Source organism: Lepus europaeus, chromosome 12 (genome assembly GCF_033115175.1).
Source record: "Lepus europaeus isolate LE1 chromosome 12, mLepTim1.pri, whole genome shotgun sequence".
Classification (NCBI taxonomy): domain Eukaryota; kingdom Metazoa; phylum Chordata; class Mammalia; order Lagomorpha; family Leporidae; genus Lepus; species Lepus europaeus.
The window spans coordinates 91,224,253-91,250,908 of record NC_084838.1 but is presented as its reverse complement, the minus strand read 5'-3'; the positions used below and the strand labels follow the sequence as shown (position 1 = coordinate 91,250,908).

Genomic DNA, 26,656 nt, shown 5'->3' with positions numbered 1-26,656 from the left:
TCTTAGTCCCTTGATCTGAGCCTTGGGGTCTCACTTCAGGGTATGTGAGCCTCTTGTGGCAGGTGACCCACCAGGACTGGACATTTTTTTTTAAAGGTTTATTTTTCTCTTTTGAAAGAGTTACAGAGAGGGAGAGAGTGAGAGAGAGAGAGAGAGAGAGAGAGAGCGCTTTCATCCACCGATTCACTCCCCAGATGGCTGCAGGAGCCAGCACTGGTCCAGGAGCCAGGAGCTTCATCTGGGTCTTTGACTTGGCTGTTGGTCCCAAACACTTGAGCCATCTTCCACTGCTTTCCCAGGCCTTTAGCAAGGAGCTGTATTGGAAATAGAGCAGCTGGGACATGGACCGGAGGTCATGTGGGATGCCAGAGTTGTAGGTAGCAGCTTCATCCACTCTGCCACAGTGCCAGCCCCAAGGACTGGACATTTTTTGCCATCACCGAGTGATTCAACCCAAGAATGGATGTTGCCTCATCAGGCTCCTGGGGAGAATGGAAATACCTGTAGGCACCAGCTCCAGCAGCAGTTTTGTGAGCTGGCATGTCCACTTTTTGGAGCTCCTGGGCCATCAAATACTTGGGCTGGCAGGGAGACAGCTTTAACTTGAGGCCCTTATGCCACTTGTTGACTGTGAGCCTTGCTGGTATCTCTTCCTAAAACAGGCTAAGAAGGTGAAGAAATGTGGTGAGGGTCCAAGATGAGTGAAGAAACTCCTGGCCACTCTGCTTATTGAGCTGAGACAGATATGAGCTGGACAGCTGCCCAGTGGGGCCTTCTGAATGGAAGTCTGTGTCCAGGCATCCAGCTGCCATGGACAACGACGAGGGCTGGTCCCTAGGCCTCAGACAGGGTTCTGTGTCCTACAGCAGAGAGCCAGGGTCTGTGGGGACCTCCGCCAGCTCTCGGCTCAGCTGGCCAGAAGCCTGTCTGCTGACATGGGGCAATTAGGCTATAATCTTCTCTAAATGGCACCCAATTCTGCCTAAATCCCTCCTGACCAGGGATGAATTCCCAGTTTTCTAAAAGCAGCTTAGCATTTGGACGCTGCCCAGGGCAGCTGGGGTTCGTGGTTAGAGATGAGAGAGCCACTGCAGATCAATGCAAGCTTAACAGAAGAGGGGCTGTGGTTGGGCGGGGTAGTGATAGCTACCAGAGCAAACAACCCCACCCCCACCCCATACGCAGGCCCTTTGTCCCTGTGGTCCCCACAGCCATAAGTGTAGGTGCCCCTAGAGCAGGGGTGGAGAACCTTTTCTCTGCCAAGGTCCATGTTGATAGTTACAACATTCGTAGGCCATACAAAATTATCTAAGTTGCCCAATGTTATTTTAGTGGGTTAAGCCACCGCCTGTGATGCTGGCATCCCAAATGGTCGTCGATTTGAGTCCCAGCTACTCCACTTACGATCCATCTCACTGTTGACATGCCTAGGAAAGCAGCAGAAGATGACCCAACTGCTTGGGCCCCTGCCACTCATGTTGGAGACCTGGATGAAGGTCCTCACTCTTGGCTTCAGTCTGGCTGTCGTGGTCATTTAGGGAGTGGACCAGCGGATGGACCATCTCTCTCTGTCTCTCCATGTCTCTCTCTGTGATTCCTCCCTTCCTCCCTTCCTCCCTTCCTCCCTTCCTCCCTTCCTCCTTTCCTCCCTTCCTCCCTTCCTTCCTTCCTTTCAAAGATTTATTTATTTAGAAGGCAGAGAGAGACAGTTACAGATAGAAAAGGTCTGATTTACTCCCCAAATGGCCACAACGGCCAGAGCTGGGCCGATCTGAAGCCAGGAGCTTCTTCCAGGTCTTCCATGCGGTTGCAGGGGCCCAAGCACTTGGGCCATCTTACATTGCTTTCCCAGGCCTTAACAGAGAACTGGATCGAAGTGGAAGAGCCAGTTGTTTTTTTTTTTTTTAAGATTTATTTTATTTGTTTGAAAGACAATTACAGAGAGAGGTAGAGCTAGAGCCAGAGCCAGAGAGAGAGAGAGAGAGAGAGAGAGAGGTCTTCCATCTGCTGGTTCACCCCCTAGATGACTGCAATGGCCAGAGCTGAGCTGATCTGAAGACAGGTGCCAGGGGCTTCTTCTGGGTCTTCCACATGGGTGCAGGGGCCTAAAGACTTGGGCCATCTTGTACTGCTTTCCCAGGCCATAGCAGAGCTGGATTGGAAATGCGGTAGCTGGGACTTGAACTGGTGCCCACATGGGATGCCACTGTTGCAAACTGGGGTTTTAACGTGCTGTGCCACAGTGCTGGCCCACGGCCAGGTCTTGAACCGGCGCCCATGTGGGATGTTGGCACTGCAGGCAGTGGTTTTACCTGTTACGCCACAGTGCCAGCCCAAATTCTTTCAAATAAATAATTCTTAAAAACAAATTAGCCTGCTATAGACTTAATGAATTTTGAGTCCTGTCTATGATTGCCTTGACAAGGCTAGAGCAAATGATTTCTCTGCCCAACCAACTTTCCTCATCCCTACCCTAGGGGAAAGGTAGTGGCGTGGTGAGAAGGGTGGGCCTGGACCCATAGCCAGGGCTTTGTGAGAGATGGGTGGGCCTAAGAGTGGGCTGGGGCCAGAGTGAGCTTGATAGACAAGTGATGTCTGCTCGGGTGGGGTTTGGGCTGAGCTGGGTAAACACTCTGCCCACCTGCCCCTGATTCTCAGGAGCCACCCCCCCCCCCCCCCTTTCAGGGAGTGTGCAGTCTTCCCAGGCTCCTGTCTGACTGGGTATCCTCCTACTTCAGCCAAGTGAGGCTGTCTTGGTTCTGGCCCTGCAGATCCTGGTTCCACCTCTTGCTTCTTCCCCAGCACTTTTTGCCCCTCCCTGGGCATCCCTCTTCCCTCTAGGAACTGCTTTTACTGGATGGAAGAAGAATGATTTTGGGGTGAGAAGCCCTGTGATGCTTCTCAGGTGAATTATGTGACCTTGTTGAGCTTCTGTTTGCTCATCTGTGAAATGGGTTGAGTTTCTGCTTTGTAGGCTACTGTGAGGTTAGTTGAAATTCATACTTACTGTGTTCTTGCCCTGAGGCCCACACCCTCCACTTCCCTTGTCTGCCCAGGAAATACCCTTTTGAACAAGGGAGGAGGGAGTTAGTCTGCGGTATCCTTCCTGTAGCCTCCCCACCTAGCTGGGATGAGAAGAGCTGGCTGAAGGGGTAGTGAGATAAAGTCTCCCATGATGTGCCCACCAGGTCCCTTTGGGTGGGATGGTAGGTCCTTACTGGCCCAGCAGCAGGTTGACTTGGGGTCAGGTAGAAACATGTGGGGCTGCCTGCACATGTGATCTGGGACTTTCACTTCCAAAGCCTAGGCCATGCCAGCTTCTGGAATAATCCCAGTGGGAAGAGGAACACGGGGACCTTATCCTTTGGTTGCAGTTTACACCTGGAGTCTGATCCTCTGTGCTCTGCCCATTGTGTTTGATTCAACCCACTGAGGGAGGGTGGGTCCAGTGTTCTGGGCTGAGAACCCAGGATGTCCTCACACCCCTCTTTGTGCAGAAGGATGAGCCTGGAGGCCACTCCTGCCACAGTCACCAGGGATAGGTCCCCTCCACTGGCCGGAGGGGAAGGGAGAAAACAGGATGCCTGAAAGGAGCCTGCAAGGGCAGCCCACTGTGTATCCCTAGAACTCCCTGCACCCCTGACTTCATGCATTCCCCCTCAACACCCTCAGCACTAACTCATGCCCTGGACCTGCTATCCCTGTCTACCTGCTTCGGGTGTGGGACCCACTACTTCTGCAGTTGAGCTCCCATGTACCTCTCTGTGTCCCTCATTCATTCTATGTATTCTTCAGTGTGGGTATGGGCTTGCCAGGGGGTTGCAGGCTCAGTGCTGGGTACAGGGCTCACCCGATAGGCCTGACCTCTCCTGTCCACTGAGACCCTGTGCCCTAAGCTGTGCCCTGTAGATCTACCCAAACAGGATCCATTGCAGGAGATAGAGGTGGGGACCTGTGGGACTCTGCAAGCTGTACCAGCCTGAAGAGCACTTCCTGATATAGCAGGGTCTGGGCAGAGAAAACAGAGCTGCCCCAACTCCCTGTCATTGGCCTGTCAAGGTGGTCAGGCCTGCTGCTACTACTCTTGTTAGAAGCAGACAGTACCAAGTCTATTTATAACCCAGGCACAGCCGGTAACCACCCTGGTTCTCAGATGTGGCCCAATAAGAATCCATGGAGGGGTAGTCTCAGGGGCCTGCCTGTGTAGAAGATGCCACCACCTATCCTCTGGGTGGAGATAGTCTGTTGTGAAACCAAACCGAGGCCCATTTGCAGTGCAGGCTGCAGTTTTTAGAGTGGCCCCTGAACCCAATGGGTGAGTGTCTCAAGAGTGACCTGATTGCTGCTCCATGATTGTTTGGGACAGTGCTCATTTTTAACTATAGGTACAGTGTGCCTATAATAATTCATTTGCACACTTGCATGGCTGCCTCTCAGGTGAGATCTACCTGAAGTTCTGGCCCTTCCCATCCACCCTGTCTTCCTATCAGTAGATGATTATGTGTCAGGCACTAGGTTTCTCCCTGCTGAGCAGGTCCACTGTGCCATTATCCAGGCAGATCACCCAGTGTCCACCTGTTGATGACTCTTGGAGCAGTCAGTGTGCACATGTGGCTTGTGCCTCCATCTTCCAAGAGGGAAGGCTGTGCCACAGTGACCCCTCCCGTCCATCTGTACATTAGTACATCCCCAACAGGGAGGCAGCCCCACTCCCCAACTCTTTGGGGAGGGTCAGATGAAGGAAGAGGAAGGGGCTGCGCATGGGAAAGCAGTCTTAGGAATGGAGCCAGTATGCCACAGGACTGTGGCTGAAGCCACATCTGAGCTAACAGGCTGTCACCCTCCTCCGCATTCCCAACTTCCCAGGTTCCACATGCCTGTGAGTGGACGTTTCCAGTTCTCCAGGGGATCCTGAAGGCCAGGGAGTGGTCTTCAGGCTGTACCCCTTGCAGAACCCCACAGGTTCCCACCTCTGTCTCCTGCGTGGGATCCTGTTGGGGCAGGTGGGGGTCCAGGCCCAGGCCTTGCATGCGGGGTTCTCAGTCCCCTCCTTGTTTTCACTGTGAGACCACATGTGTGGAGATGTATTCTCAGTTCAGTTTCTCATCTGTGAAAGGACCTGATGCCTCCTGAGGGAAGCTGATGGGCTTCTGTTGGGACAAACTGATGTGCAGTGGCCCTGGGACTGGGGCACAGTCTTCTTGGTTTTCTGTTCACAACTGTTGTCCTGTTTTCTTCCCCTGGGCCCCAAGTAAGGTTAGCAGGCTGTAGCGCCCCTTTCAGGACAGCCCAAGGCTGGGCACTAAAGGTATGACTTGACAGAGCAACCGAGCAAAGATGCTGAGGGTAACCCCCTTCTGGTGGGTTAGGTGGGCTCCATCCTCAGTGACTGCACTCGTCTGCCTCTTTCTGATGCCGCTAGGAGTGTGTTCTTATGCCCCGGACCTTCCTGTCTTGCACTGGGGTCGTTTCCAGGATTGGCCTCGAGGCTTTCCATCCCATTGCAGTTTCACCCAATGGCTGTTCAGTTTATCTGTTTGGATGGTGACTTGGAGCATTGGCTCTGTGAAAACTTGAAGGCCACTTCTTATATCCTGAAGTGTATTTATGGAAATTTGATCTTTATCTTATCTCTTATCCCCTCCTTTCATCAATAACAAGAAATTGTATTCAGAGCTTGACACATTCGGTTTTTTGAACCTTGTAAGCAGCATGCATGAATCTTTCAGGTGTGTACTTGCACGTCACTGTGTTTGCACTTCTGCCCTGCCCCTCCTCCAGCCAGGTAGCATGGAGCCTCTGAGCTCCTCTAGAGCTGTGCCTTACAATCGCATTTCATATGCTCTGTCCTTGTTGCCTGCTTGTTTCAGGGATTCTTTAATGGTTGATTCTATTTCATTGTTAAGTTTCAGAGATCATCTTGAGTCTCTATTTTTAATTGATTTATAATTATTTTTAAATCCTGTACATCATAATTTTCATAACTGCCATATTGCACTAGTTTTTTTTTTAATTTAAATGAGTTTTTGTTGGAGTATAAGATCAATATGGGAACTGCAAAATCATGTTGGTGTAATCTGATGAATTACCTGCGTGAATATACCTGCATAACCAGAAGAAATCAAGAAATAGTGGGTTCCCAGCCTCCTAGGGTTGCATTTAGGATCCTCTTGAGGTATGATCTTTCTGCCTTCCATAAGCTAAACTTGTCTAGTTTTGATTTACTGTAGCTGGAGTCACACAGTATTTTACGTTTGTGTTCACTCAGCACTAATTTGTAAGTCTGGTTCTCATTGCTGCTTGTAGTTGTTGGTTGTTGGTACTCGTTGTGTGAGGTTTGTTGTGTGGCTATACCACACCTTCCTGACTCACTGTGGACAGATATTTGGGTTTCTTCCTGCTCAGGGCTGTTGAAAGATGCATGTGGGTGGCTGAGCATCGTGGGGCAAGCCAGCTTCCAGAGTAGCACAGCGGTGTGGGAGCACCTGTCACCATCCTCACTGCTGGCCATTGGTGTTGTCATTGGCATAAATGCTCACTATTCTGATCAATGTGTAACAACAGTAACTTATTCTGGTACAATTTGCTTTCCTCTTTTTTTTTTTTTTTTTAGATTCATTCATTAATTTATTCATTTAAAAGGCAGAATGACAGAAAAGTAGAGGGAAGAGACAGAAAGAGATCTTCCATCTACTGGTTTGCTCCCCAGATGGCCACAATGGCTCGGACTGGGACCGGCTGAAGCCAGGAGCCAAGAACTCTAAGTGGGTCTCCCACATGGGTAGCAAGGTTCTAAGTACTTGAGCTGTCTGCTGCTGCTTTCCCAAATGTGTTAGCAGGAAGCTGGATTGGAAACAGAGCAGCTGGGACTTTAACTGGCACTCCAGTATGGGATGTGGGGATGCTGGCACCACAAGCGGCACCTTAACCCACTGAACAAGCCCCGCAATTTGCCTTCCTCATGAAGCATTTTCTGTGCTCATGGCCATCAGAGAGCTTTTCAGGACCTTCATCCAGGTGCTGTCTTATTCTTAGTGATGGGTAGGAGATCTTGGGACACTCAGGATATGGGTCCTATAGCTCCAACACGGCTGTCAAGAGGAAGGAGCTAGTGTGTCCAGGGACAGGGGAAGGGGCTGCTGTGTCCTAGCTGTTGCTCTCTCCCACCCTGGCCTTGGCATGGATTCTCCTGAGAGCTTTGAGATAGGCATTGAGGTAATGTATGTAAGGAGACTTAGAAAGTGGTAGCTATTATTGTTACTAATCTCTCTCTCTCTCTCTCTCTCTCTCTCTCTCTCTCTCTCTATATATATATATATAAATTTTTTATTTTTATTTATTTATTTATTTTTGTAAATGGAAAGAGATTTCACACCCCCTAGGATGACTGTAATCAAAAGACAGTCCCGGGGCCGGTGCCGTGGCTCACTTAGTTAATCTTCCACCTGTGGTGCTGGCATCCCATGTGGGCGCCGGGTTCTAGTCCCGGTTGCTCCTCTTCCAGTCTAGCTCTCTGCTGTGGCCCGGGAGTGCAGTGGAGGATGGCCCAAGTGCTTGGGCACCTGCACCCGCGTGGGAGACCAGGAAGAAGCACCTGGCTCCTAGCTTTGGATCGGCGTAGTTCCGGCCGTAGCAGCCATTTGGGGGGTGAACCAACGGAAAGAAGACCTCTCTCTCTCTAACTATCTGTAAAAAAAAAAAAAAAAAAAAAAGACAGTCCCAAGTGCTGGTGAAGCCCCCTACCTCCCTGTTTATTATGTAAAATGGGTTAGCCATTTTGGCAACAGTTTGGTGGTTCCTCAAGAAAAAGTTAAAAAAAAGATTGACCAGGGCTGGCGCTGTGGCGTGGTGGGTAAAGCCACCACCTGCAGTGCCAGCATCCCATATAGGTGCCTTTGAGTCGTGGCTGCTCCACTTCTGATCCAGCTTTCTGCTATGGCCTGGGAAAGCAGTGGAAGATGGCCCCTATGTGGGACACCTGGAAAAAGCTCCTGCCTCCTGGATCAGTGGCCATTTGGGGAGTGAACCCGTGAATAGAAGATCTCTCTCTCTCTCTCCCTCTGCCTCTCTGTAGCTCTGCTTTTCAAATAAATAAACAAATCTAAAAAAAAAAAAAGATTGACCATGTGAGCCAGCAGTTCTGTTTCTAGGCATATACCCAGGAGAAATGAAAACATAGGAACATTTGCACAAAAACTTGCAGATGAATGTTCATAGCACCATTATTTCTAATACCCCAAAGTGGAAACAGCTCAAATTTACATTGAGTGATGCATTCACAAATAAATGCGGTCTGTTCAGACAATGAAATATTTGACCATAAAAATGAATGAGATTCTGATACCTGCTACTGTATGGATGAGTTTTGGAAACATCATGCTAAGTGAAAGAAGCTTTTCTTCATAACAGACAGATATTATGTTTCCATTTATGTAAAATGTTCAGAATAGACAAATTTATAGAAATGCAAAATAGATTGGTGGTTGTCAGAGTCTGGGGGAGGGGAAGGGAAGCTGGGGAGTGACTGCTAATGGGGCCAGGGTTTCTTTGTGGAAGGGGGAGCTGATGAAAATGTGCAGTTAAGGGTGGTGATCACATAGTCCTGAGCGCATTAAAAACCACTGGGTTATGCAGTTCAGAAGGACGGATATTTTCATGTGTGGATCATATCCTTAAGTTTTCTTTGAATGGTGCTGAGGTGATGGGTCTTTCTGTTTGCTAAGTCTTCTGGATACATTTCACCATTATGCTGAAGTAATCCCCAAAGGATTTGAGGCAGCTTCCCTCCAGCCCTGTGGCTGTGGGGCCCACATCAATGAGCAAACGGCAACTTCAAGGAGTGATTTGACTTTCCTGCTATATTCGGCCCCTTTCATTAGTGTATTTATAATTTTCCTTAAATAAATCTTATGTTTCTAGTTAAATTAATGACTAGAGGGGTTTAATGTTGAGGTCAAGATTATCAATGCAGTTGCTTTTTTTAAATTATGTCTTCCTAACTTAATAATTTGGGGGGATTTATGGATATCTTGATGAATTTGGAATCTTGAAATAAACCTTTTTGATGTCTTTTCTAGACAAAATCTCCATCTGCAAAAAATACACAGTTGGTTTATCTTTATTTTGCTTTTCTTTTTTCTGGTCTCTGTTAAATGTGGTAAAAGTGTACCTTTGTGTTTTTCAGGGCTGGAGCACTAACTCAAATGCATCTTCATTTCCTAATGCTTTGCCATTATTTATTAATGCATTCCATTATGTTTGGTCTTATTTTAAATCTGTAGCTTTACTTTAGCTATCCATTTCTTTTTATGACATTAAGAAAATTACCACATACGTTTTTTGAGAGCTTCAGTTTAGAAAAGCTTAGGACAGATTACAGAGAATGCATCCTAGCGTAGATGCCATCTTTACTTTCTTTTAAGCATCAGTTTGTGGCAGCCGTGTTGGTGGCTCTGATACGCTATGTGATTTACTTCATGCTTGTTCTGTAGCAGATGCTGAATACAGAATTTTAAAATTGAATTTGTTTACCCCAGTTTTATGATCATGGGAAGGGTCTTCTACTCACAATAAATAATTCTGATAGTAAATTGTTGGCTTCTGTTTGCTGAGTTTCATTTTCTACTTTCAGCACAGGATTGGTCCATGGCCTCTGCCCTTTGTGGAGAGGAGCTCATAATGTGTGGGCCGAACATTGCCATTGACTTTGTAAAAGCTTTGTCCTTCTCCCTTCTCTTTTCCTTTGAGAGGATACAGTAGTAGATAGGACTCGCTAGGCCTGGTCCAAGGCACCTGGACTGCCCCTTGAACACAAACTCCCTAGCTTGGTTGCCCCGTGAGTCGGAGATGAGCTTATTGGTGCCCATGCCCATGCTGGTGCCGTGCCCGTGCCCATGCCCGTCTTGCTGAGGACTGCAGGGTAGAATCAGGCAGGCAGTAGCTGGGTCCTCATGTTGCTGGTTTAAGGGCTTGTACTGACCCTGATTTATCAATCTGAATGCAGTCATTAGCAGGTCAAAGATACATTCATATAGTTGCTTTGATTTTCTCTGGGCTTTGGTTGGGTCACTTCCCCTTTATGAGACTTTGCCTTGTTATTTTGTTCCTTTCTGAAATCTTGGAGAGAGGACCTATCTTTTCCTCATAGTGTTTATTTTTAGTGCAGTGCACTCTCCCTCCCACCCTGCACTGCTTTGGCAGCTATCCCTAATTTTTGAGATACTCTGTTTCTGTTTTTTTGTTTATTTCAGTTCCTGTTGTTTTGTTCTGTGTGTCCTCTCTGATGACATTATTTGAAATAATTTTCCAACTTTCATGTGTTTGGGTACATGCTAACAATTTTTCATAGTGCTTGCTTTTTAAAATTCAGATTTATAGAAAACGTGTAAAACACTGTTTTCTATTTTTGTTCTCCCATGGTGTGCCAGCTCATAAGTGAAATTTCTTTCTGGGGCCGGTGCTGTGGCCCTGCACTCATGTGGGAGACCTGGAAGAAGCTCCTGACTCAAGGCTTCAGCCTGGCCAAGCCCTGGCCATTGCAGCTATTTGGGGAGTGAACCAGCAGATTAAAGATCTCTCTCTTGCTTGCTCTGTCTCTTCCTCTTCTCTCTTTGTAATTCTGACTTGTAAATAAATAAATCTTTTTTTTTTATTTATTCATTTATTTGAGAGACAGAATTATAGAGAAAGAGAGGTCTTTTATCCTCTGGTTCATTCCGCAAACGGCTGCAATGGCCAGAGCTGGGTCGGTCCAAAGCCAGGAGCCAGTAGCTCCTTCTGGGTCTCCCATGTGGGTACAAGAGCCCAAGCATTTGGACTATCTTCCACTGCTTTCCCAGGCCATTAGCAGAGAGCTGCATCAGAAGAGGAGCAGGGGACAGTGCTGTGGCTTAGCAGGTAAAGCCAGTGCCTGCAGTGCTGGCATCCCTTATGGGCTCTGGTTTGAGTCCCAACCGCTCCACTTCCAATCTAGCTCTCTGCTGTGGCCTGGGAAAGCACTGGAAGATGGCTCAAGTCCTTGGGCCCCTGCACCTACATGGGAGACCTGGAAGAAACTCCTGGCTCCTAGATGTGGATTGGCTCAGCTCTGGCCATTGTGGCCATTTGGGGAGTGAACCAGCAGATGGAAGACTTCTCTCTCCCTCTGCCTCTGCCTCTCTGTAACTCTTTCAAATAAGTAAATTAATTTTAAAAAAAGAAGAAGAAGAAGAGGAGGAGCAGCTGGGTCTCAAATCAGTGCCCATATGGGATCCTGGCACCCAGGCAAACACTTAGCCTACTGTGCCTCAGAGCTGGCTCCAAATAAATAAATCATTTTTAAAAAATTCTTCCTCTTTTATTACTCTGATGTCATTCCACATTCCCTTGTGATATCATTTCCCTAGGAAGAACTGTCTTGAGAAGAAGATTGTGCCCCATTTTTCTGTTGTGTCACCGTGTGTGCCAGTCCTGACTGCTTGTGGTTGTAGGTCCCCAGTCATATGCTCTTTGCCTAGTTTATGCTTTTTTTTTTTTTGCGTCTCTTGCTACCAAGCTTTGTGAGTTTCATTCTCACTACCTTTGGTAGTGAGCTTAATGTCTTAATGCTTAGGAATGTTGAAGTTGCATTATATCAGCTTAATAGGACTGAGTCCAGTCTTGAGTTCAATAAGACTTGCTGCCATTTGTTGTCCTTTGGGATTCTGGTCACACAGGAGAGGCTCTAGGAGAGGCTCTGTGAACAGCTCCATGGAGCTTCATTCCAGGATAAAGTGAAGCTCACAGTTGGAGCCTCCACTGACCCTGTGTCCCCCAGCTCCTTTCCAGGCCTCAGAGATGAAGAATTCCCCTTTGGCTCCAAGTGTTGAAGGCCCATGGCTTGTTTGCCAGTTTGGGGGCGGGGTGGGGGGGGACCAAATCTGTCAGTCAGTCAGTATTTATTGAACACATGATTGTGTGGTTACTGTGTCCTGGCTCTCTGCAGGTTCTCTACTTCCTACTTCCTTATAAGGAATAAAATTGCTAGGAGAGGAAGGCCTTGTTTCACAGCAGCCCATTCCACCTGCCCCAAGGGACAGAGGCAAACAGCTGTCTTGCATAAATGCCTGCTCCTCAAGTGGTAGGTCACCACCTAGAGACCGAAAAGAAGGGTCAGACACCTTAAAGCTCTTCCCTGTGGCTGGGACAGAGAGAGGCCAGGTGCAGAGCTTCTAGTGGCCTGGTTGCTCTGTGGTTCCCAGGAGGGAAACCTTTGGGGCCTCAGCTGGTCATATGGACCTCAGGCCCCCAGAATTCAGTCCTGGGGGACTGGCGTATCTGCTGTCCTGTAAACAGAGGGCCCACCAGAGGCTAGGCCTCTGTTGATCAAGGTTGGAGGGAGCTCATGCCAGCCCCTGGAGTTCTCCAACAACCCTTGGAAGAAAAACAATAATAGTAGGGGCATCCCCAGACCCCTAAGTTCTAGGAGAAGATGAGGATCAGACCTGCTCCTCCAGCCCTGGTAGAGGAATGGAGCTCTGTATTCAACAGGTGGTGGGACGGCCCATCTCCAGAGGCAGCTGGGGGTCTCAGGGATTCCTGGAATGCCCAAGCCATTCTTAGAGCTGGGCCCACCCTGGTGCAGGCGTGGTGGCACATCGGGGAGCCAGTGTGGGACCAGCCCAGACAAAGGAGTGGAATATCCCAGTTTTGTTGTGGCAACTGCTTCCTGGAACAAGTCCTTCCTCACGGGATTGCTGAGGCTGGCTTCCTTGACTTGGCAAGTGTGCAGATGCCAGACTGGTTTAGGAAGAAAGAATTCCCCGGGACAGCCCTGCCCTGGAGCGTGTTCCCATGCGTTGGTGTAGGCCTTTTCCAGAGAGCCAGGCCCTGAGGATGGAGGGGGCCAGCGCGAGGGGTAGAGGGGCATGTTCTTACTGACCACTACAGCCCTGTTCCCAGGCCCTGCATGGCTTTGTCCAGAGGCTGAAAGCCAGCGTCAGTGGTGAGGCCCAAGGCTAGTGCTCACTGTGGATGTTCAGATTGCTCTCGAGGATGGCAAGGAGGTAGCTCTCCTTTGTAGGTGAACAGACTTTGAGAGGCTGGCAGCTGCTGGGGCTACTCTAGAGCAGGCATATCTGCCATGTGCACGTGGACAGGGAGGCTGCTTCACAACTGGACACAGCTATGGGAGACTTACAGACTGGTCACCTGGGTGGCAGTTGGTGGGGTGGGGGATGACACACGGATTGTTCTTGCAGCCATGTCATTCCTCAGTGGGCTGATTGTGGACAGTTGCTTTAGTGCCAGGCTGGGCTTCCATGCACCCAACCTCGGATACTCAATCCTGTAGCCCAGTTTACAGACAGGGACAGTTAAGGGGATGGTTTGCAGAGCCAACCATCCCACACTGTGGCAGAGTCAGGGCTTGAATCCAACACCTGTTCTCTCTCCTGCTCTGCTCCTGGGAAGTGCTCAGGGCAGCAGTCCCTCCTGCATGGCTGTTGCCTCCAAGAGACCAGGGTCGGCATGGCCAAGGAGAGAAGGGAAAGATTCAGAGGCCCAGGTTCAGGACCCAGAGCTCCACTCAGCCCTACCTTGTCCTGCCTCCATGTTTTGCCCATGTTTTCGCTCCACGTGGAACATCTGACCAGCCTTCTAGGATGGGCTTACAAGGTAGCACAAGAGGATGAAAACTGCTGCCTAAGCCAGGGTCAGCAAAATGCTGTCCTGTGGACTATATTTGGCCTACAGCCTGGTTTTGCAAATAAAGTTTCTTCAGAACACAGCCTCCTGATGGTCAGCCATGTCCCAAGACCAGATTGCATGGGACTTCTTGGTGCTAGAGGCTCAGAGCCAGAAAGACCCTGCTGTAAACCTCAGAGTTGCACTCTGGGTTTACTTCCTTATCCTGCTTCTGTTTCTGGACCTCAGCCTCTGTGAGGTATGGTGGGAGGCTGAGCACCTATCCTTGGCCCGGTTGGATGGCTGGTTCTGGAAGCACTGGCCTCTGGCTGCTGCCCCTGCCTTAGAGGCCATTGGGGGGTCTCAGCATGTTGACACTGGTCTGCTGACAAGAGCCTTGGCCACCTGCTGAGCCCAGGATGTGCCTACTGTGGGGGAGCCAGCACACTTGGGCATCCAGAAGGTGGAGGAGAGCAGGCAGAGACTCACTGAGCCTTTATTTTAAGGCTCCCATACCCCCGTGGAGCCAGTGGGGTGGGAAGTGAATAGTGTTAACTGACTAAATCCCTCACAGTATGTTCAGGAAATTGAGGCACACAGTGATCAGGGCCCAGCACAGCCACCTGGCACTACTGTCACAGCTTATTTTAGAGATGAACAACCAAGGCAGCAGGGGGTATTAGCTGTGCTTCCCTGAGATGGGAGTGGTGGGCATGGTTGGGCTCATATGCCTGCCTGTGGCACCCATCTCCAGGAGTGTGTGGGGGCCCATCTCTAGGATGTGATCCTAGGCACTGTGCTGTCAGTTTCCCTACCTGTACACCAGTACCTTGTCCCACACTGTGACCAGACCATATATCCTTGGCAAAGGTGTGAAGCTCCCTTGTGCCTCAGTTTCATCATGTGCAAAGTGGGAACGTAAGCGGAGTGCCTCAGCGGAGCCACAGGTGCCTCTACAGCTGCAGTGGTGTGGTTGGTTCCACAGATCCTGAGTGCTGCTGCTGTTGTTCAGGGATGAGGCCACTTGGTGTGTATGTGGTGTTTCAGCCAAGCCCTAGGTGAGAGAGGAAGGGCCACCCTGACAGGGACTCCTGTCCTGGTGGAGCTCTTATGTTGAGATGTGGGCCTGAGTGGGTGAGGGTCAGTGATTCCAGGCTCCGGGTGCTGTGTGTAGGGCCCGCACGCTGGCTCTGTTTCTGTCTCCTGCACCCATGAATGAGGCAGGGAGGTCACAGGAGCAGGGTGCTTGCAGAGGTCAGCAGCTGCTCCCTTCGTAGTCCTCCAGCCTGCCCTTCACCTCAGCTCCCTCTTTGGTCTCTGCTTGATGAGGCCCCGGGGTCTGGTTGCAGCTGCCCTCTCTCCCAGGCTCTGTTATACTCCCCACTGCCTCACAGTAACTCCTGCTGAAATACACAGAGCTGCAGCCACTCTTCCCACTACACTGGTTTTGAAGTCCTTCCCTGCAAGCCTCTGTGACTGCTCTTCTTAGCCTGAAGTTTGCCTCATCCCCCACATTTGACTGTCATAAACTGGGTCCTGCAGCCTATCCCTAGGCCAGGCCCTGAGGGGGAGGAGCCAGTCTTCCCCAGCTACAGATGATGGAACTGTATCACATGGGTGTGGCTGAACTTGAGGCCAGCATCCTGGAAGCAGTTGGTGGCCAGAAGCGGCATGGGCCAGGCTCCCTCCTTAGGCGCCTGGCTGTCCATGACCTCATGCCTGGCCTCTCAAGGCTGTGTTGGATCTTGCTCGGCCTGCGGAGCAGCAAACAGGGTGTGGGCCTGGGAGCCTGTGTTAACAGCATCTGCCTGCAGCTAGGGCAGCCTCCAGGGGACATCATCAAGGTACTGCCTCTTCCTCACAGCCTGGATAAGTGTCATCCTGTGGTCCAGGAGGGTGGGAGCCTGGATTTTCCACCTCCTGCTCCCATTCGTTTCCAGAGCAGCTGGGGAAGTTTGTGGCAGGGCTGGGATGGAGACTGCAGCTGGGGCCACCTTCCCAGGCTGGTTCCTGGAGGCAGGGTGGGCAGGCAGGGGCTTTCACCCTGCACTGCACCACCTGGGAGGTCCTGGATGAGGAAGGCAAACTGAAAGGACAGCAAGCCCACAACTGGTCATCCCTGAGTCAGACGGGAACAGTCTGACTTCCCTGAACACCTCCTTGGGAGATGAGGGAACAGATGCCGATGGGAGGGGAAAGGGTAGTTGACCCCATGTAACTTAGGGGAGTCAGGTTTTGAGATGAACTCAAAAGGCTGCATGGGATTGTGTAGGGTGAAATTAGGGGTGTTTGGTCAGAAGAAAGCTAAGTGGTCTGGGCAGCCGTGGCACCATCTCCACCTCTGTGACCCCAAGGATAGGGTTTCTCCTGGATTCATGCTCTTCTAGTTGAGGTTATGCTGTACTTCAGACACATCTGTTTTCTTTTCTTCCTTCCTTCCTTTTTTTTTTTTTTTTTTTTTTTTTTAAGATTATTTATTTGAAAGTCAGAGTTACAGAGAGGAAGAGGCAGAGAGAGAGAGGTCTTCCATCCACTGTTTTACTTCCTAATTGTCCGCAACGGCCAGTCTGAAGCCAGGAGCCAGAGCTGCTTCTGGGTCTCCCACATGGGTACAGGGGCCCAAAGACGTGGACCATCCTCCACTGCTTTACCAGGCCATAGCAGAGAGCTGGATCAGAAGTGGAGCAGCCAGGACTCGAACCGCACCCATATGGGATGCCAGCACTGCAGGCAGCAGATTTACCCGCTGTGCCACAGTGCCGGCCCCACATGGCTTTACCTGCTATGCCACAGTGCTGGCCCCACATCTGAGTTTTCTTAACAATGCTATGTATTATTGAGTTGTAATTGAAATACAGAAAACTGCCTATATTTAAAGTATTCAGTATAAGGTTCATTCAGGCATATGCTTATGAGACTGTTGGCACGGCCTCAGTGACAGTGAGAGTGAGAGTGCCTCTGTCCTCTTTCCCATCCCAAGCCCGGGGACTATGGCATGGATTAGCTTGGCTTTCCTAGAGTTTTATATAAATGGATTTACACAATGTGTACAGTTTCTGTGTCTGGCTAGGATAATTTTGAGATATGTTCTGTGTTAATGTGTATATCAATAGTTGATTCCCTTTTATTGCTGAGTGTCACACTTTTTTAAAAACCTCTTTTCTCATTGAAGGTTATTGAGTTGTTTTATTTGACTGTTACATTCTGTGCAAGTCTTTGCATGGACATGTGCTTTCATTTCTCTTGGTTAAGTACTTAGGAGTGACTGTGCCATACAGTTGATATAATCGGCATTCTGCTTTCAAGGATTCCATATCCACTGATCAAAAATATATGAAAAAAAAAAAAACAAAAAGCTTTTTAAAAAAAAGAGATTTATGTATTTATTTGAAAAGTGGAGTTAGAGGAAAAGAGCAAGAGAGAGATCTTCTATCCTTTGGTTCACTCTCCAAATGGCTGCAACAGCCAGGGCTGGGCCAGGCTAAAGCCAGAAACTTCTTCCACCATATAGGTGGAAGGGGCCCAAACAAATACTTGGGCTGTCTTCTGCTGCTTTCCCAGGTGCATTAACAGGGAGTGAGATCAAAAGTGGAGCAGCCACCACAGGAACCGGTACCCATATGGAATACCAGCATTGCAGGTGGCAGCTTAACCTGCTGTGCCACAACGCTGGCCCCCAGAAAGCTTTTTCTTGTCATTAGTCCCTAAATACATTATAATAACTATATAGCATTTATGACGATTAGGCATTTTGAATAATCTAGAAGTGATTTGTATGTATAAGAATGTAAATATATATAATATATATATAAATATATATTTGTATGTATAAGAATGTAAATATACCATTTTATGTAAGAGATTTGAGAATACATGTATTTTGGTATCCGCTGGCGTCCTGGAATCAATCTTTCATGGATACCAAAAGACAACTGTGTGTACTTAGCTTTTTAAAAACCTGCCAAATTCTTTCCCAAAGTGGTTGTACTTTCCCCAGCGTCAGTGAATGAGTGTTCCCATTGCTTCATACCTGTGGCAGCAATTGGTAGGGTCGATCATCTTAATTTTAAACATTATAATAGGTTGTGGCACAGTAAGTTAAGTCATCATTTGCAACACCCATGACCCTCATGGGAGTGCCAGTTTGAGTTTTAGCTACTCAGCTTTTGCTCCAGTTCCGTGCTAATGTGTCTGGGAAGAAACCAATGATGACTCAAGAACTTGAGTCCCTGCTACCCACATGGGAGACCCAGATGGAGTTTCCTGGCTCCTGGCTTTGGTCTAGGTCAGCCCTGGGTTATGGCAGCTGTTTGGAGAATAGTAAACCAGCAGATGGAAGATTCTCTCTCTCTCTCTCTGCCTTTAGGTATATATGGTAGCTCATGGTGGTTGTAATTTGCATTTCCCTAGTGACTCATGATTTTAAGCATCTTTTCATGTGGCTCTTTCCCGTATATATCTTCCTGGGTGAAGTATCTTAGGTTCTTTTGTCCCTTTTTTATTGGATTGTTTTTCTTAGTGAGTTGGAAAGCCCTTTTTATTTTCTGGATACAAGTCTTTTATCACATAGGTGACTTGCTGAGTTTCTCTTCCAGTCTGTCTTTTGATTCTCTGAATATGTCTTTTCAGACAGACCAATTCTTGATTTTGAAGGCCATTTTGCCAACCTTATGGATCAGATCCAAGTCTCAGACTTTTTCTCCTGTGTTTTTCTCTGGAAGTTTAGACTTCTAATATTTCAGCCTATAACCCATTTTGAATAAATTTCTATGTGTAGTGTGAAGTATGGATGAAAGTATTTTTTGCATTTGAGTATTCATTTATTTGTGTACTGTTTTTTATAATGTTTTATTTATTTATTTGAAAGGTAGAGTTACAGAGAGAGAGGGAGAAATAGAAATCTTCCATCTCCTGGTTCATTCCCCAAATAGCAGCAGTGGCCGGGGCTGTTGTGCCAGGCTGAAGCCAGGAGCTTCTTCCAGCTCTCCCACATTGGTGCAAGGGCCCAGAGACTTGGGCCATTTTCTGCTGCTTTCTCAGGCGTGTTAGCAGGGGAGCTGGATTAGAGTGGAGCATCCAGGACTTAAACCAGCGCCCATATGGAATGCTGGCGTTGCAGGCTGTGGTGTAACCCACTGCGCCACAGGACTGGCCCTGGACCATTTGTTTTATCCTTCATTCACCAATCCCCCAGACAATTGACCCCAATTTGTGGTTCTATTTTTGTATTATCTGTTAGTCTAGTGATCTGTATACGAGTTTTTGAATGAATACATGTTTGCATTTCTCTCTCTCTCTTTTTTTTTTTTTTAAGATTTGTTTATTCTGAAAGAGAGTTACAGAGAGAGGTCTTCCATCTGCTGGTTCACTCCCCAAATGGCTGCAGTGGCTGGAGTTGAGCCAGTCTGAAGCCAGGAGCCAGGAGTTTCTTTCGGTCTCCCACATGGGTGTAGGGGCACAAGGAGTTGGGCCATCCTGCACTGCTTTCCCAGGCACATTAGTGGGGAGCTGGATTGGAAGTAAAGCAGCCTGGACTCGGAACCGGCACATAATATGGGATGCTGATCTGCTGCACCACAGTACCAGCCCCTCATTTCTCTTGAACATATTCCTAGGAAAGGAATTGCAGGGTCATGTGGCACCTCTATGTTTAGCTGTTTGAGGATCAACCAGACTGTTTTTCTTTTCTTTTCTTTTTTTTTTTTTTTTTTTAAGATTTATTTATTTATTGGAAAGTTAGAGAGAAGGGGAAAGACAGAAATCTTGAATCTACTGGCTCACCCCTTCTCTCCCAAATGGCTACAATGACTGGAGCTGGGCTGGTTCAAAGCCAGGAGCCAGGAACTTCATCCTAGTCCCCCATGTGGGTGCAGGGGCCTAAGCACTTGGGTCATCTTCCACTGCTTTCCCAGGCCATAGCAGAGAGCTGAATCAGAAGTGGAGCAGCCAGGATGCTGGTGCCACAGGCGGTAGCTTAACTGACTACACCACAGTGCCAGCCGCAGCCAGACTGTTTTTCACAGTGACTGTGCCATTGTCCATGGCCACTAACAGTGTATGAGAATTCTTGATTTTCCACATCTTTGACAATTGTTATTTTCATTTTATAAAATGTTAGCCATTATAGTAGATGCTAACTCATTGTGGTTTTAGTTTGCATTTCCCTACTGTCTAATGATGGCAAGCCTGTTTTTATGTGCTTGTGGGCTATTTATATGTCTTTGGAGAAGTGTCTGTTCAAGTTCTTTGCCCATTTTTTAATTGAGTTGTCCTTTATTGACTTGTAAGAGTTTTTTTGTGTTATGGATACTATATCTTTAGCAGATGTATGATCACAAAATGTTTTCTCCTATTGAATGGATGGTCTTTTCACTTGATAATGTATCCTTGATAATGCATGAAGTTTTTAATTTTTATAAAGTCCAGTTTTATCTATTTGGTGTTGCTGCTCTTGCTTTTGGTGTTGTAGCTACAAAGCTATTGCCAGACCCAAAGTCATAAAGACTAATGCCTATGTTTTCTTCTGAGAATTTCAACTCCTACATTTATGTCTCTGGTCTTTTTTTAAGATTTATTTTTATTTATTTGAAAGGCGAGTTAGAGAGAGAGAGAGAGAGATCTTTCCAAATGGCTGCGATGGGTGGGGTTGGGCCAGGCTGAAGCCAAGAGCCTGGAACTCTCTCTGGGTCTTCCACTCGGGTGGCAGGGGCCCTAGTACTTGGGTCATCTTCTGCTACTTTCCCAGGCTCACTAGCAGGGAGCTAGATTGGAAGTGAAGAGTCTGAGGTGCAAACCAGTGCTCATATGGGATGCTGGTGTCAACAAGTAGTATCTTAACCTGCTGTACCAGTCCTTCTGGTCCCTTTTGAGTTAATTTTTATACCAGATGTGAGGTTTTGGTTCAAGTTCATTATTTTGCATGTGAATATCCTCTTGTCCTAGCATTAGTTGTTAGAAAACTATTGTTTACTCATTGAATTATTTTTGTACTTGTGAAACAAAAGTCAATTTACCATATATTAGAGTGTGTATTTCTAGATTCTATTCTGTTCCTTTGGTTTCTGTGTATCCGTATGCCAGAACCTCAGTGTTTGGATCACTGTAGTTTCATTTTAAGTTTCCAGGTTAGAAATCATGAGTCCTCCAGTCCCCCACTTTATTATTTTCAGTATTGTTTCAGTTATTCCAGGCCCTTTGAAATTTAGTGTGAATTTGAAAAATCTGCTTTTCCATTTTTGGGGGGGGGCAGGGGAAGACCTTTGGAATTTTGGTGGGGATTGTATTGAATTTCAAGTTAATTATCTTTTAAGAATGAGAGTAAAATAGTTCATATTTACCAATATAGCCAGCATTGTTGATGCTTCTTATTCTTCCTTATGAATCTAGAGTTCCATCTGGTATTCCTTTCCTTCTGCAATTAGGGATTTAATTAGCGTATTTTGTAATGCAAGCCTGTTATTGATAATTCTCTCTGTCTGTCTGATGTCTGTGTTGCTTTTACTTGTGAGCACGTTTCACTGGTTGACCATGCTAGTTTTTTGGTCTTGTCTTTTAGGATTTGCTGTGTTTGCCTGCAGGCTGATCACAGAAATGTGCTGTTGCCCTTGTCTTTGCTCCTCTCTAAGTCATGTGTGCTTTGTCCTCTGGCTGATTTTAGCATTTTAAAATCATGTCACTGGTTTTTCAGAAATTTTATGCTTTGGGGTGGTTTTCTTTGTATTTCTTGCACTTTGGAATGACAGGCTGATAATATTTGTGGATTTATGGTTTTTGTCAAATTTGGAGTTTTTAAAAAAATATCTATGTGTTTACTTGAAAGGCAGAGTTGCAGAGAGAGAAGGAGATAAAAGGAGGAAAACAGATCTTCTGTTGCTGATTCGTTTACCCAAATGGCCACAACAGCCAGGGCTGAAGCCAGGAATCTAGAATTTCATCCAGTTCTCCCACATGGATTCAGGGGCCCAAGCACTTGGAGGATCTTCTGTTGCTTTCCTAGGTGCATTAGCAGAGAGCTGGATCAGAGTGGAGCATCTAGGACTCAAACCAGTGCCTATTTGGGGTGTCAGCATCGTAGGTGGTGGCTTAACTTATATTACAACACTGGTACGAAGTTTTAGAAATTTTTCAGTCATTATGTTTTTTAAAGAACTTTCTTTAAATCAATTTTTAAAAGATTTATTTAAATATTTACTTGAGAGGCTGAGTTACAGAGAGAGTGGTCTTCCATCCTCTGGTTCACTCTCCAAATGGGCACAGTGTCCAGAGCTGGGCCAATCCAAAGCCAGGAACCAGGAGCTGTCTCTGGGTCTCCCATGCATGTGCAGGGGTCCAAGCACTTGGGTTATCTTCTGCTTTCCCAGGTCATCAGCAAGGAGCTGGACCAGAAGGGGAGTAGCCAGTACTCAAACTGGCACGCATATGGGATGCTGGCACCGCGGACAGATGCTTAACCTACTACACCACAGCGCCAACCCCTCAGCCATTATGTTTTCAAATATTTTTTTCTATCCTCTCCCCTTCCTTTCCTCTGGGGACTCCCAGTACCTGTATTAGACTTCTTAAAGTTGTGCCATACTTTCCAAATGCTATTCGGTTTTTTGGGTTTTCTTATGTCCTTTTCTCTGTGTTGCATTTTAGATAGCTTGCTGTATTTTCAGATTGACTAATTTTCTCATCTGCACTGCATGTCTGCTGTTAATCTGATGTGGGTAATTTTCTTCCCTAAACGTCAGTTTAGGGGCCAGTGCTGTGGCAGAGCTGTTAAAGCTGCCGCCTGCAGGGCCGGAATCCCATATGAGTCCCGGCTGCTCCACTTCCAATCCAGCTCTCTGCTATGGCCTGGGAAAGCAGTGGAAAATGGCCCAACTCCTTGGGCCCCTGCACCCGGGTGGGAGACCCAGGGAAGCTCTTGGCTTCTGGCTTTGGATCGGCGCAGCTCCGGCCATTGCAGCCAACTGGGGAGTGAACCAGCAGCTAGAGAACCTCTCTCTCTCTCTGCCTCTCCTTCTCTCTTTCTGTACCTCTGACTTTCAAATAAATAAATACATCTTTTTAAAAAAACAGTTTGGTTTGGATTGTTTTGCATCTTCCTAGTCTTTACGTGGCATTGTTTAGTCTTCCCTGCATTCCGGACTGTGGGTCCTGATACCGGACTTCATGCCTCCTGGCCTCACTGTGGCCAGCCAGTGAGGGCTGAGTGCTGTCCACGGATGTTTCCTCCTGTACCTTTGCATCCGCAGCAGTTAGGGGTTGGTGCCAGCTGTGGGTGTCCCCACTGGAAGTGTTGTTATGTACGGATATTCCTGCTTGTGTTCTCAAGCTCTGTTCTGGGGTGCAGGGAAGTGATGTGGAAATAGACTGATTCTTTGGTGTTTGTCCTTAGCTTTGCTCTGCCGTGCCAAAGCAGCATGTAATCTAGCCTGACTTCCACAGACCCTGGGAGTGCTCCAATTGCCGCTTGTGAGTCAGGAGGGCTCCTTGGGTTGGTGGGAACTGGTGCTGTTTTCAATTACCCCTGGGGATGGTGGGGATGTTACCTCCACCCGGGGTATCCTTTCCCTAGTCTTGGCTTCCTTGGCCCTGCACTAACCCATCCTCAGTGAGGATTTGGTCCCCTGCCGGCAGGTCTGCCCTTTTGCTGCTGTCACTGCCTGGCCACTGTCCTCCAGCCCCGCCATAGCTCCATCTTGCGGGAATGGTGGAACTCTCCTTACCCTTATTATCTGGGGCCAGAGACTTGCAGCCTGCTGCTTACTCTGCATGCTATTGCTGTCATTTTCTAGAATGTTTTAGGCTGTGCACACAGGAGCAGACGCAGTCCCTGGGAGTAGCTTGTCTAGCTGGAGGTGGAAGTCTCCCTTTCAGTGTGTTTGAAGAGCTGCCAGATGCCCTGGGCAGCCAGCTGGAGCTGGGGCAGAGGAGGAGGTTTTGGCTAGGCCGGCAGGCCTGGACTCGAATGGTGTGTCATCTCAAGCAAGCTCTGAGGAGATGCTCTCATCCCCAGGACCAGGCCCATGGGTGTGTCAGGAGTGGCCACAGGTGCTGGACTCTTGGTCAGTCCTGCTGGTATGTCAGGAGGCCTGGCTGGTCTCCAGCCCCCTCACCCAATGAAGGAGCTGAGACGGAGGCTGCTGCTTGGCCTGGGAACGGTGGAGTGGCAGCCAGCAGGAGGCAGGTGCTGTGTGGACATAGTGATTTGTGGTTTAGTTTCCCTGGGACCAGGAGGGACGAGAACAGAGCTGAGCTGCTTTGATTTGAAAAGGTGCTGACATCTTCTACAGCATGAGCATTGTGTCAGTGGGCTGGCCATTGAGCAAGAGCAGCCCTTGGGAGGCAGCGTGGGTGGCGAGGGCATCCATGTGTCTGCGGCAGGAGTGTCAGCACAAGCTGCAGGCCTCCATGCACAGCCGTGGCTGTCCTGCTGGGCTGTGATGTCCTGTTAGCCGCTGAGGGTGACACACACTGTAGAGTGGCGTCTGCTGGGGCTCCCCCATCACAGGGCCCAGTCCCTCTCTCTCAAGACTGAGTGGTGGGTATGCAGACCTGGGCACCTTGGGCTAGGGCTTCAGCCCTCACACGTAACCATAGCATCTTCTTCCTGAGTGTAGGCCTATATCCCTTTGCCTCATGTGTCAAAGCCCTTGTCCTTTACCCCCATTCCTTTGTGTGGGAAATGCTGGTTTTGCACTTTGGGGCTCGCATACGCAGTGCTGGCCTCTGGTTGGTTCTCGTCGTTACCTCCTTCCCCTCCATTCCAGGTTTGTCCCGCAATGAGTGAGGATGGGTCAGCAGCAAGCACAGATTGGGCAGGTTCCCCTGCTCTTGCATGAATGACGGTACACTCACCTGAGCCTCAGTTTCCCCATCTGCGGTAGGGAGGGGAGAGCTGTGTGTAGCCCTGAGTTTGCTCCCCTTTGGGCAAGGCTGAGGATGCCTGAGCTTCCCAGTTAGCGCCCCCAGGATAGGGTCCAGGAAGGAGCTCTGTCCTACATGTCCACGCATGCCGTGTCCTCACAACAGTTGTGCCACACTGCACCCTTGCTCCTCAGAGACCTACAGTGTGTCCCTCACATACGGCTCATGTGTATACACATGTGTGCATAGCCCTTTCCCCGATCAAGGGGTCCTCCTGCCCTTCTCACTGCCATTGGCTAGGTGCTGAGGCTCAGTGTTCCTCACAAGCATCTTGTCTTCTGATGCAGGCTTTTGGACAGGCGCACACAAACCACAAGAAGGTGGCCGCGGATGGCGAGAGCCGAGAGGAAAGCCTGATCCAGGAGTCAGCCTCCAAGGAGCAGTATTACGTGCGGAAGGTGCTGGAGCTGCAGACGGAGCTGAAGCAGCTGCGCAACGTCCTCACCAACACGCAGTCTGAGAACGAGCGCCTCACCTCGGTGGCTCAGGAGCTGAAGGAGGTGGGCCAGTGGGTGGGCCTGTGCGGTGCACCCGGGCGCGTGGCGGGGCTGGGCCACCTGTGCCATCCTTTGGTCCTGTCTGCTGCAGTTCAGACGGCACGCCAGACTGCACTGCTGTGTTGGGCTGCCTCCAGCCAGCCAGTGAATTAGGCCCAGAGCAGGAGGTGAGCAGTCAGGAGGGCAAGGCCAGCCCCCGTAGGGGTGGAGGTCTGGTGCCCAACAGATAAGTCCCTGCCACTGGACTCCCTGCTCGAGGGATGTTCTGTCTCCCTATGGATAAGAAAACCTGTCCATGGGGACTCAGAGTGAGACGTGCGCATCTGAGGGTTACAGGCAGGATTACAGACTGCTGCGCCCCAGCCTCCTGTGCACAGCAAAGTGCCATCAGGGCGAGGCTTGGTACTGGGCACTGCCCCAGCCGGGCTTAAACTGGGGTGCATCCTGAGTCCCTGCGGGCAGTCATGACCTGCAGCCTTCCTGTCAGGAAGTGAGGCTGTAATGTCCGCCCTTGAGCTTTTGAGAGAGGAACCAGCTTGGCGCTTGACCCTGCCGACTGTGGGACCAGCTTCCGTGGAAGGTTGGGAACCCAGGGCAGTGATGTGGCAAAGAGGATTTGGGGGATCATGGAGAGGAACATGTGCAGGCAGACCCAGAGCCGCCAGCCTGTCAGGTAAGGGGGGAGGGGAGCCTTGCTGAGGTCAGTTGGGGGCTTTTGTGTCCCCGTCCATAGGCTCCGTGCTGGTGCCTCAGTGTGTGCAGATCCTGGGGATCCAGCTGGTTCTGAATAAAGCCTTAGTCTTCTGGAGGGGTGTCTTGGTGAGCCTGGAAGGAGAACTGCACCCTGTGCGTGTCCCTGGGGCAGAAACCTGTCTACCGTGGGGCCATGCCAGGGCAGAGAGGAGTCAAGAGGAGTTTTAAAAGCTGCAGTCTGGCTGTGGCCCTCCTGGCTGTGGCTTTGGGAGTCGGCCCCACATACCCATCCAGAAGGGAGTGAACGGAATGATGCTGGCTCAGCCCATCACTGAGCCTCAAGACCCAGGCAAGGCCTTGACCTTAGTCCCAGCCCATTTCCCTGTCTGTAAACTGAGTCTCCAAAGCCTCTTGGAGGGGACACCCTGCACTCCCTTGCCCCACCTCCAAGTCCTTGTTCCAGCCACAGCAGTGCACCCTCTGCAATGGATGGTCTCATGGAGGGACTGGCAGAGCATAGAGCATGAAGTGCGCAGCAGTAGCGCCCACGTTGGGGGACGCTGCCGGGGACTAACAGCGGCCTGACCTCATTTCCTCCCAGAGGGGTCATGGATGAGGGTAGGAGGAGGGACCGTTGCTCTGGAGAGACTCACTCTTGTCCTGACGGTCATCTCAGCCCTCCAACAACCCCTCTTCCTGCAAAGCTAGTGCAGGGGCTCTCTCCTGCCTGGTGTCTTCCGCCCCTTTCTCTCTTCCAAAGGCCAGACAAATGGGTGACCCTGCTGCCGGAAGTGAGCCCTTCAGGTTGAAGATAGGCGGGTCTGGTGGTGGATTCCCACTGTTCCTGCTGTGTTCAGCAGGACATCCCGCCCATCCCTCCACACCCCTCAGCCTCTTTCTCCCAAGGATGT

At 49.2% G+C, this 26,656-nt stretch overlaps 1 protein-coding gene across 2 annotated transcripts in view; it reads left to right on the top strand.

Moving 5' to 3' along the window:
- The window catches only part of BICD2 (BICD cargo adaptor 2), a 52,694-nt gene that overhangs the window by 15,595 nt on the left and 10,443 nt on the right, over positions 1–26,656 (top strand). For both annotated transcript variants that reach the window (XM_062208500.1, XM_062208502.1), the window contains exon 2: positions 24,843–25,055. In XM_062208500.1, the coding sequence (XP_062064484.1) occupies positions 24,843–25,055 (213 nt within the window). The remainder of the gene's footprint in view (positions 1–24,842; positions 25,056–26,656) is intronic.